The sequence below is a fragment of the Nuphar pumila genome, chromosome 15 (genome assembly GCF_984573655.1).
Source record: "Nuphar pumila chromosome 15, dmNupPumi1.hap1.1, whole genome shotgun sequence".
Classification (NCBI taxonomy): domain Eukaryota; kingdom Viridiplantae; phylum Streptophyta; class Magnoliopsida; order Nymphaeales; family Nymphaeaceae; genus Nuphar; species Nuphar pumila.
In genome coordinates, this window is record NC_143263.1 from 84,447,946 (window position 1) to 84,460,605 (window position 12,660).

Genomic DNA, 12,660 nt, shown 5'->3' on the forward strand with positions numbered 1-12,660 from the left:
GAGGATACAATGAGACCACATCTTGTGAGATGGGAAGTTATTTATAGGCCTAAGCTTAAAGGTGGGTTGGGTTTAAAAGGATTAGAGGATTTGAACATTGCTCGCTTAGGTAGTAAGCTGGGGTCCTGTGCCAAGTCGAAGGCCCAGGTTGGAATCCCTCTGCCACATGGGACTTGAGAGATAGCTGCTAGGGGTGTGCCTAACGGAAACTAAAAATAAAAATATTACACTTTTTTTATTAGGAGGTCCCTTACCGACGAGGGTAGGGTTTTTTACTAAACCAAACATGCAGATCACATTTAGTGGGTCCGATCTGCATAAGAAAAACAGAAAAATGGAATTTGTCACTCGTGGGTTCGGAATGCATAAGTATAGCCAATGTTTACCATGCAGATATCTATGGGCTTAAAACCCAAATTGAAGTTTGTCAATAGTTTCTTTTTCATTTTTTCATTACTATTTAAGATTTGAGTATGGTGGATTGGATAAAGTGATTTCTCCTCAGTTCGGATCAGAAGATTACTCTTCTAGATGAACAAATAATAGGTCAAGTTTATACTTAAATCAGGATCTTAAGCTGCAGCTCCTATGAGTTTGGTTCTAGGCTCTTGTAGAGCAATATCCATTGATTGATCATAATTTTTTAGTGACAAAAATTTAAGTTCTCTTAAAACGTCTTATTTCCCGCCTGACTTGACATCCAATTCTTGTTCATCATCTCTGCAGCAAACCTATTATACTTAATAGTAAATCCTCAGATTCAGGTCCATAACCATGGGTTCTAATGCAAGAGATCTTGTAGCACTTACCAATGAGGTCCTATTTTAAAGGTATTACACAAAAGAAGGATAATGAAACTGATGACTTCTGGAGACTCCAAATTCTTCATGACTGGGATCTATTTTCCATTGGTGGAACTGTCTGAACGGACTCCGTGCTACAGTGCTTCCTAATTGGATCCTTTTCGTCTTGTGATCGCCATGCCATCTTTTGCGAGAATGGCAAAACTCGGTTGATTTGGTAACTTGATCGCTAGGATTATTTTTCTTTCTGGATCAAGTCCCAGATCTGAGGGCGAAAGCAGTAGGTAGGGTTGGAGTTGGTCAACTTTAGCATGGATATGCAGCTTTGCTGATCCAAGTTGAGCAATTTGGCTTCCGTGCTTGTTCAAAACATCTAATAAATCCCAACTGAAAGTTTCTGCTAATTTAGGCATCACTCAAGCTGCCATCCTTGACATATTACTTTTAGAATCAAATTAGCCGACCAACCTTTCCCCCATCATGTATGTTTAATGTATCCAAGCCCATGCCTTCTTGCAATATGAGTCAATGCTGATATATACTTACATTCACTAACTGTACTCCAAACCTATTGACATCAAATAATGTTCAATATTTACCAATAATCCATACAAGAACAGGATCCACGCTTGAAATGGTGAAATCGAACACGGTCCCTCATAATGATCTCCACATCAAACAGATCAGAGATCAATTTTGCAGCATGGTGGCAATCACAACACATGCGGAGGTTTTTCATGATGCGAATAGGTGTTTCACGTTTCGTGTTAAGAAGTCCAAATGCGATTGCAAGTCTCTCACTGTGAAGCCTCAGGGAGTCATCTTTAACATGATCATACTCATCAACCATGATCGCTTGAGTCCGATCAGGAACATACCCAACAGATTTCAATCTGTCATCAATACGACCCAGCATTAGGTATATCTGCTTTGATTGACGGTGTGATGTGTCTCCTGCTAAAAATTCATGAACAATGCCATCCATTTCAATCGAACTGCACCCAGGCTGCTTTCTTATTCCTCTACCAGTCATCCTCCTCCTCACTGCCCCCACATCAATCCACTGACTTGTAGAAGCATATGCTTTAGAAAGAAGCACGAAAGCCCCACTGGAGTCTGCTTCCAACTCGAGAATTCGTCTTGCGACAACCTCGCTGTACTCGACGCTCGCATTGTTCCTGCAGGAAGCATTGAGCATACTCCTCCATATTGCTGCATCTGGTTTTACTGGCATACTAGAGATAAGCCTTTCAGCTTCACCGAGACAGCCAGCGCGTCCTAAAAGATCAACCATGCAACCATAGTGCTCAATCTGTGGTTCAATTCCATACTCCCTAGTCATGGAATTGAAATACTTCCTACCATCATCAATCATACCAGCATGACTGCAAGCACTCAAAACACCCACAAATGTAATGCTGTTCGGCATCACGCCGAGATCTTTCATGCTGGAGAAAACACCGATTGCTTCCTTGCCACGCCCATGCAATGCCAATCCAAAGATCATGGTATTAAACGTCGAGACGTCGCGCTCCGACATGCCATCAAAGACTCGGCGAGCCATATCCAGGCACCCACATTTTGAATACATATCGACGAGCCCATTCTCCATCAAAACACCAATTCGCACATCCTTCCTGATAACAAAACAATGAGCCCACGTCCCCAAAGCCAACGCCCCAAGACCACCGCAAGCGCACACGACGCTCTGCATGGTGTACCCGTCGGGCACCACCGTGCCACAACCACGGTGGTCGAGCTGCATCTTCCTGAATAGCCGAAGAGCCTCGTCGAACTCACCCTCTTGCACGCAACCTTCAATGAAAACGTTCCAGGAGACGAGGCTTCTCTCAGGCATTTCATCAAACACTTTTCGCGCGGAGGCCAGCGACCCGCAGGTGGCGTACATATGGACGAGACTGTTGTTCACGTAAACGTCCTCGTCGAAGCCTGACTTGAGGATCTGGGCGTGGACCTGCCGCCCTTCGAAGGCGGCGAAGAGGAAGGCGCACGCCTTCAGAACGAAGGGGAAGGACCACTGGTCGTGGGGGAAGCCGTCTCGGAGCATGCGGGCGTAGAGAAGGATGGCTTCCTGCTTGGAGTCGGACGACCACGCGTGGGCGCGGATGAGGGCGTTCCAGGCGAAAGAGTTGGGGTGCCGGATCTGGGCGTGGAGCCTCCCGGCATAGCGGAGGTCGCCGGCAAGGGAGCAGCAGTGGTGGAGGAGGCGGGCGGCGGAGAAGGTGTCGGAGAAGACGCCGGAGCGAAGCATGCGGGCGTGGACCTGCTGGAGGTGGCGCACGGTGGTGCAGTGGAGCAGCAGCTGCAGGCATTGCTTCTTGATGGGCAGCAGCGCCGGGGGCAGCGCTGGCGGGGGCGCGCACGAGTTGTGCATGATAGGCAGGAGGGAGGGTGGTGGGGTGGTGTGTTCTCTCCTGAAGCAGGTTATATGTTCCCCCCTCCCAAGACGTCCGTTAGCTACATCTTGTGTTCGGGGTCCGAATGAGCGGACGTAGGGCTGGTATTTTAGTGTCGGTCGGCATCACTTGGCATCAAAATTTGGTGCAGTTGCGAAAACTTAAATATCCTTTAGTTCAAGAAAAGAACAAAAATGCCTTTCAACTAGAACAGTGAAGCATCAATTTGAGAAAAGAACAAAAATGCCTTTTATCTAGAAAAGTGAAACACTAATTCGAGAAAAGAACCAAATTATCCTCGATCAAGAAAATGAAGGATGATCTTAACTCTTAAAATAGTCCAAATGTTTCATTTTCGCCCGAAACAATAAACTTTTGCAACTTTTGCAACTTCTACTATAATAGGAGCTTCCTTTGACGACATACCCTTTACCGTCGTCTGCTGCTACCAGACCCTCATTTGCCATCGTTTGTTGCTACCAGACCCTCATTTATCGTCGTCTGCTTCCACCGAAGCACCATTTGTCATCGTCTGCTGCCGTCGAAGTAAACTTTATCGTCGTCTGCTACCGCCGGAGCACCCTTTGACGTCGTCTGCTGCCGCCAGAACATCCTTTACCGTCGTCTGCACAGTGGCAGCATCGTTGCCACTATTGTCTGCGTCTCTCTTCTAGGTGTTTCTCCTCCACTGTCGGATTACCAAAACTTCGATCATTTCGGTGAGTTTCATGTAATATTTCGTTGTGCAAACAAATCGATTTATAAATCTGAATGCTAAATCTTACAACTGAGTGGCTGTCTTCATACTAAATAACACGTATTTTCATACTAAAACAAATCGATTTGTACCTATCCACCTTTTGGGAGTCGAAAAATAGTTAGCACGATTTGTTCTTATGAAAGCCAAACATTTCAACGATATATACTTATGAAGGTTAATTTTCTACAATGATTTGTACATTTGAAGCATAAACGATTTATACGTTTGAAGCAGTAATGATTTAATAAAACTAAATTTGTACTTAATTTTGATAAATCGTACAACATTGTATATGTATGAAGTTAAACGTTACAACGATATATACAAAGGTTGTGATTTATACAACGATTTATAAGTTTGAAGTAACAACTATTTATACATTTAAAGCACTAGCGATGTGTATTTATGAAGTTACCTTGATTTATACTTAAGTTTGCTAAATCTTACAACGATGTTTACTTATGAAGCCAAATATTGCTACGATTTGTAATGTTGGTGATTGTTTAACGAATGGGATAATTTGTATTATTATATACTTGAGGAGGCGGTTGTAACATATAATGATGCAGTTAGATTTATGTGTTGTGCAGGTTAGCAATGTCTACAACTCGTCAGATAAGAAATAACCCTTCGTTCTATGGGATGAATATTAGAGAAGTTATCCATCAATCCTATCTATATGAGGGTTATGAAAGGTACCAAAATATAATAAAGACTGAGAATGAGAAAAATAGGGAGAAAGCATTGGAATTGTATTATGCAGAGGATTATCCATTAGATACTGAGGCTGAAGACCAAAGGAAGAATGAAGAAGAACTAAAGATGTAGAAGAAGAAGGAAAAGCAAATGAATAAGGAGGAGGAGAATGAAAAACAAAGGCAAAGGAAGAAGGCGGAGAAGCAGAAAAGGCAAAGGAAGAAGAATGAGGAGAATGAAAGGCAAAAAAAGAATAAGGAAGAGGAGGAGGAGAGGGAAAGACAATTGAAGAAGAAGGATGAGAAAGAGAAGAAAAGGCAACTGATGAAGCAGGAATATTTTAAAAAGCAAAGGAGAATAAGGCAAATGAAGGAGGCGGATGAGAGGGAAAGGCAAAAAAAGAATGAGGAGGAGAGGGAAAAACAATTGATGAAGGAGGAAAAAGAGAAGGAAAGGAAAATGATGAAGATGGAAGATGAAAGGCAAAGGAAGAAGCATCAGGATGAGGAAAAAAAGGAAAGGCAAAGGAAAAAGAAGGAAGACAAGGAAGAGAAGGAAAGACAAAGGAAGGAGAAGGAGGACGAGGAAAAGAATGAAAGACAAAGGAAAGAAAAAGAGGTCGAGGAAGTGAAGAAAAGAGAAAAGAAGAAGCAGGAGGAGGAAGAGAAGAAAAGGGAAAGGAAAAAGCAGGAAGAGGAAGAGAAGGAAAGAGAAAGGAAAAAGCAAGAGGAGGAAGAAAATGAAAGAAAAATGAATGAAGAAGTAAAGAAGAAAAAGGAGGACGAGGAAGAGAAGGAAAGACAAAATAAGGAGAATGAGGACAAGGAAGATATGGAAAGAGAAAGGAAGAAGCAAGAGGAAGAACAGAAGGTAAGGGAAAAGAAAAAACAGGAGGAAGAGAAAGGAAAAAGAAGGAAGAAATTGAAAAGCAGAAGAAGGAGGCGATGGAGCGAAGGACGAAAGAAGTAGAAAAACAATGGGATGTGGCAGAGCAACAAGAAAGGCAGAGGATGGAGGGAGGGGATGAAGAGGAGAAAATTGTGACCAAGATACGTAAATCGATCTTGTCTGTCATGATTTACTGTGATAAGTATTACTATGATAGCGATTACTATGCATAATGATTATTGTTATAGCGATTACTGCGAATGTTTACTCGATAGGTATTGCTATGTATAATGATTACTGTAAATGATTTACTGTGATATGTATTACTATATATACTGATTACTGTGATATCAATTACTATGTATAGCGATTACTGTGATAGTGTGTGTGCAATAATTATTATTTATAGCGATTACTATCCATAACTAGGTGTATACGTACAAATGAGACTAATTTATAATTAATACAAATAATATGTTATTTTATGTTACAGGGTGGTCGGAAGAGAAGTAGAGCACCAGGTGAAAAGCTCGAAGGGCGGTGTCAGTGGCCTGTAGCTCTATTATGGAATGATCAGCTGAGTGCATATCAGAAGGATCGATTACGAAATATGCACTTCGATGGCCTTCTGGTCCAGCATTATTTTTGAAACATGGTGGAACACCATGACCCACCTGGTAAATAAGTGAAATCATCAGACGAACATATTCCATTTTGATTCTTTTGAGATCACCGTGACCCTAAAAGATGTGGCGCGGATTACTGACCTTAAGTGCCATGGGAGTGTTGTCCTATTACGGGATTCAAACTATAACACAAAGGAAAAGTATACGGCCCTTTAGGAATGTCGATGGACGACTAGAGTCAATGTATTTCTGGTGGAAGCAATTCCACATCGATGAAAATTTCTTCTTTCCATAATAAATGGGAAGGCCGGTCCACTATATGTGCATCTGAAAGAGCTGACCAAGAGTTGCGCGACTTTCTTCTTTATCTTTTTGGTTTTACTTTATTTTCTAATTATTCTGGTTCGAGAATAAGTTACTTGTGGTTACAGTACCTTGAAGACTTAGACGAAGTCGTCAACTATGCATGGGGTGCTGCTATGCTCGCACACTTGTACAATCAACTTTACCGTGCGAGTAAGGGTACAAAAATCGTCGGGGGGTTTTGGCCATTTATTTAGGTATTTGTTTATTACATATTTAGTACTTATAGACTAAGCTCGTTGAAGGTTGTAGTGTTACTAATATATTATTTTTGTAGGCCTGTGCATGAGAGCATATTGTCGTATTGCATCCTCAGTGTGGCCCTGCGATTTGAGGTTTTCCAAAGATCAGTCGGTGGGCTAGAATAAATGTCAAGGAGGATAATGCTAAGTTTGTTTTAGATGGGCTACAACTAAATGAGGTAAATGGTTTAAAATCATTTACAATCGCTTCAACATTTATCATTCAGTAGTATAAATAGTTGAAATGTTTAACATTCTTAAGTAATTATCGTTGCAGGATTTTGTCTTCGTTAGTACAAATCGTTATCGCTTTAGCATTTATCTTTTAGTACTGTAAATCGTAGTAATCGTTTGCATTCTTAGTAACAGTCATTGTAATATATTTAGCACTCGTTATTCTAAATAATTTTAATATTTAACATTCATTAGCATGAATAATTGTCTGTACCAAAACCATAATCTCCAATGTACAGGTTATGTGGAGACCGTATGAAGATGGAGAGAACGAGGACCAAGCGCTTGTTGCTGAGGGTGCGAGACTGCCTGACCGCGATATTTGGTTGTTTAGCAATTATGAACCTGAGTCGCAGCATGGTAGTCGAGTTCTCCTACAATCTGGCTTGAGACAGTCTATCCTAAAAAAGCATGTGGAAGTGAAAAGGACGATGAATAGTGATTGGGCCAGGAATGTGAATTGGCACGAACGCTACAAGGAACAATTGGATAGCTGAAACAAAGGAGGTGTTTGTGCCATAGCGTATGATTATAAAGAACGATAATATGATCCCCACTATTTCCAAAAATATTGAGAATCCATGTGTCGAAATCTGGAGATTGAGAATATTGGGAACCCATGCCTCCCTCATGTCCACCCATCATGTTGCATCCCAACATAGAAAACTCGTTCATCATCTCCCTCCGGCAACAACAACGATTACCTCAGTAACAATACACGATGAGGAGTGAACAAAACTCCCAAAAGAGAATGTAGTTTTTGGCACAATGTTCCAAATGTTGGAGAGGGAGAATAAAGACTTACGGAAGGAGGTGAACAATTTGGGAAGACAAATGCAGTCACTGGTAGAGATGATGACCAGTGTTTATAATAAGATCGAGGGAACCAAGAGGCCACCGAGGATAGAGAGTCCATTAAGAAAAAGAAAGAGACGATTTGTATGTCATAGTCCATATGAGTTGTCAAGTGCCACTGAATAAATGATAACAATTCTTTTTATCCCGATAATTATTTGTTGTAATTCTATAATTCTTTGTTGTAATTCTATAATTATCTTTTGTAACGTGACATTCTTTAATTGTTTAATTTTTTTTAATAATTATAACACACAAGTGCCAGTGAACAGATCGTTGTAATATTCAACCTTCATAAATAAAAGTGATCGCATTTGTTTTTTATAAGAGACCACGATTGACTTGCAATCATTTGTATATAAGAGATGATGGTTTGTTTTTTATAGAAGGTGTTCTATCACGATTTGTACAACCATCCCACCTAAACCCATCAAATAATCGAGCCAAATCTGTTTGAGTATCCTATTATGATTTTCCTTCACGAGCTTTGTCCTAGGGAACGATACCTTCCATCGCGATTTACACAATGACATTCAAAAATGGCGGAAAAGAAAAAATAAACAAATCGACATGATGTTTAGACTTAGTAAAAAACAAATCAAGTTAACTTGATCGATACAGACGACATTGTGTATATCACTCTGGGCGTGGGAGCATAGTAAAAAAAAAAATTGAGGGTTATAGTCTTACTAATATATTGATTTTGTAGACCCAGGCGTGGGAGCATATTGTGACGTTGCGGCATAAGTGTGGCCCTGCGATTTATGGTTTTTCAAAGATCGACTAGTGGTCTAAAATTAATGTAAAGCAAGATAATGCTAAGGTCATTTTAGATGGTCTATAATTAAATGAGGTAACTGGTTTACAATCGTTTACAATCGTTTTAACATTTATCATACAGTAGTATAAATTATTGAAATGTCTAGCATTCTTAGGTAATCATCGTTGCAGGATTTTGTCTTCGTTCGTATAAATCGTTATTGCTTTAGCATTTATCTTTTAGTACTGTAAATCGTTGTAATTGTTTTCATTCTTAAGTAATGATCATTGCAGGATTTTGTATTTCTTAGTACAAATCATTATCGCTTACGCATATAACTTTCAGTACTATAAAATGTAGTAGTCGTTTGCATTCTTAAGTAATGATCTTTGCAGGATTTTGTATTCCTTAGTACATATCGTTAAGCCTTTAGCATTTAACTTTCAGTATTGTAAATCGTTGTAATCGTTTGCATTCATAAGTAATGATCGTTGCAGGATTTTGTAGTCCTTAGTACAAATCGTTATCGCTTAATCATTTAACCTTCAGTACTATAAATCATAGTAATCATTTGCATTCGTAAGTAATGTTCTTTGCAGGATTTTGTATTCCTTATTACATATCGTTATGCCTTTAGCATTTAACTTTCAGAACTGTAAATCGTTGTAATCGTTTGCATTCATAAGTAATAATCGTAGTGGGATTTTGTATTCCTTAGTACATATCGTTATCACTTTAGCATTTAACTTTCATTAGTGTAAATCGTTGTAATAGTTAGCATTCTTGATAACAATTGTTAGATATTTAACACTCATTATTATTAATAATTTGAACGATACATTACAACCACATTCATTTACATGAGTATTTAATTACAATACATCATGACCAATGGTTTGGCTTAGATACAATGCATGACCATCATCATCATCGAAGAAAACACACATCATCATCAGCATCAACCCACGTCCAAATAGTGATGTGCTTCGAAACAGACATCATCAACATGAGCACTTTCAGTTTACTCAGTGGCCTTCGCTAGTCAATGGGAACGAATGAAAGCAAATCTATCTATCAATGTAGGTCATTATCTGTTTGCAAGTTTTTTTTCATGATGTATATTGTCAACAGATAAATGTATGGATCCCAACAGGCAGAGAAGATGCAACCCGCACAACTAGCATATTTGTCATGAAGTATATCGAAGATTAGGCAAATATTTTTCCAACATGAAAAGTATGATTTGTGAACGATTGAGAGTCCGACAATAGGAATAGATCAAATAGATGGTCATCAACACCCACCTGTCAGTCATGCAGAATATATGCACTTGCTCCAGTATGGCGGCAAAGATTAAGGATGATTATGGTCGTTATATATTGTGTAGACTTCGATATACTTCATGACAAATACGACACAGTCGTATGTGTCATGAATATATTGATGTATCCACAGAAGATAACCACTATAATCATCATCAAAGATTATACAGATCTTTTCTTATGGTGTGAAACAACTAGGTTATCAACATCAAACACCATCCATCAAGCAAAGGTAGAAGGAACACACAAGAACAAAGAAGAAAGAAAATTACAAGGAAGAAGAAGAAGGAAAAGAAGAAGTCATAAGAGAAAAATGAAGAAGAAGAAGTTGCTTTGCCGCAGAAAAGAAAGAGGAAAAGAGGTTAAATAGATCAGGATTTTAGACCTGGACAACGGGTCTGGTTGGGTCACTCCCCCACCTAAACTCATCACACAAATCGAGATGTTGTTCAGACTACAAATCTAGGTAACTTAATAAATACAAATCTAGGTAACTTAATGAATATAAATCGACTTACAACCACAATACTTTAAGTTTCACAATTTAACAATATTTGTCTTATCGCGATTTGCTGTTACGAGCTTTGTCAATGTGAACGATATGTCCTATCGCAATTTACGCAATGACTAATTTATAAATGGCAGAAAAGAAAACAATAAACATATTGACACGATGTTTAAACTGATACGTCATATCGCGTTGACTAGTTTTGTAAAAGGCAGTTGAAACAACATTTTTTTATTTAATTAATGCATAATGTAATTAATTTGCATGCGATTTTTGAAAATGGCCGGTAGGTGAAACAACGTTTCCTTTATATATGAATGACACATCGCACAAGTGTAGGAGAGTGTCGATTCGCTTTGATTCATGATTAAGGAATAGACGAACCAACAATTCCTTTAGAATGACGTGTTTGTGAAACAAACATATAACCTGCTTTGTTGTGAAGGGGGTATCGATATCGAGGAAGGAGACGACGACAACTACAAGTCCAGTGATGTCGATGAAGACGATGACGATAGCTAGACGACCAATGATGGCGATGAAGGAGACGACCATAGCTACATGACCAGCAATGGCGATTTAGGCGTAATTTTCTAAACCTCGTGACTAGTTTTTGCAACATTTGCCTCTTATATGGTGTATATTTGATTTGTGTTGTGTACTGTAGAACGCAATTTCAATGTCGAATACTGAATATTATGCTCATGTCAGTCGAACATCAAAAAAAAAAGGTGTGAAAAAATGCTACAAATAGCTCCAAGAGAACATCAATAAGATACAAGATGAATTTACAGAAGGGAACACTATCAATAATTTTGTATGTATAAAACCACTATCAGTTATATATTTACGTATGCCATGGGTATGTATGTTAACAAGTTCACATTTGTTGCAAATAGACTATATCGGATTTTGTCATGTATTTTAAAAGCAACGCAACAAGCAATGCTAAATGCATCGTCACCCCTTATTTCATGGTATATCGGTACTCTTATTTGTATATTTTATTTTATGATTTACTGTTGTTGCTTCATATTTTAACCTAACTATTATCACTCTTTCGTTCAACCTACGCACGTCCGCCGAAAGCCATAGACCATTGGATTTCAAGATGCACTACCATACTGAGGTAGCAATGATCACTTCGAAGACTTTTGGTCAAGTGAAAAGGTAAGTGAACAAACCTCTTGTCCAAGGTTTAGGCCTAACATTCCTAACACGATTTGTTTATCAATTTCTAATATATTGTATCGATTCGTAGATATTGATTCCTACACTCTGGCAAACTGCTGAGCATTGGGTCTTATACATGATGGATTTATGGGAAAAACAACTATGGTGCTATAACTCATTGGACTTTCACATTGGTGTACAACATGACATTATGCATTTGGTAAGTTTCTGTCTATAAGTGTATCATATCTTTTACGGTGACCCAGATTTTACTATATTCTGCATTAACCACAGAAGGGATTCCTAAAAGACATTTTGGGTGACAAAATTGGCGGTTGGAGCTTGCTCTGTGCTGACCATGCTCCTTTACAAAGTAATGGCATCGATTGTAGCGTATTTGTAATGAAGTATATTGAAGTAATATACAATGGACGAGAACCTGGTTTCAACGTTGTATGCTCTTTATTATCCTCTGTTATTGGGGACTCAATTTATATATTAGTTTCACATTACATTTTTGTTGCAGGATGGTATACCGGGATTCCACACCAAACTATGCCAAAAATTGACTTTCTAAAAGCGGAAGAGAAAAAGAATCAGTCGGCAAGAGTACTTACAAGGCAACGAACGACGCGACCCCCCAGGATTAATATGATGTACAGAGATTACTAATAGATTTTGTAGACTATGTATACCAAATTTTGTATACAAATTTTGTAAGACTGTATACAAATTATGTAAATCTCTCTGAGTTGAAATAAAATTTCAATTTTACTAAACACACGAATAAATTGGACTATTATTTGCCACATCTATAGATGACTACTCTCTGTACATGTATCTCTACTTATTATTTGAGAATGTTCGTAATGTTTGAGAAGTTTGTCTATGTGAACAAATCGTTGTAATGTTCTCCCTCGTAAATATTCGCCCTTCATAAATGAACATTTTATAAGCGATTAGAGATGTGTACTGTTGAGAAATTGTTGTAATTTTCACCCTCCATGAATGAA

At 38.8% G+C, this 12,660-nt stretch overlaps 1 protein-coding gene across 1 annotated transcript; it reads right to left on the reverse strand.

The window, feature by feature from the left end:
* Positions 1–1,335: 1,335 nt before the first annotated feature.
* Positions 1,336–3,263, reverse strand: CRR28 (Tetratricopeptide repeat (TPR)-like superfamily protein). The gene has a single exon (XM_089988537.1). The coding sequence runs from the start codon at positions 3,196–3,198 to the stop codon at positions 1,399–1,401; it is 1,800 nt and encodes a 599-aa protein (XP_089844663.1). The 5' UTR covers positions 3,199–3,263; the 3' UTR covers positions 1,336–1,398.
* Positions 3,264–12,660: the final 9,397 nt, after the last annotated feature.

What these genes read in the sequence shown, in the direction of transcription:
- CRR28 (XM_089988537.1), bottom strand. Translation starts at nt 3,198, where the DNA reads ATGCACAACTCGTGCGCGCCCCCGCCAGCGCTGCCCCCGGCGCTGCTG.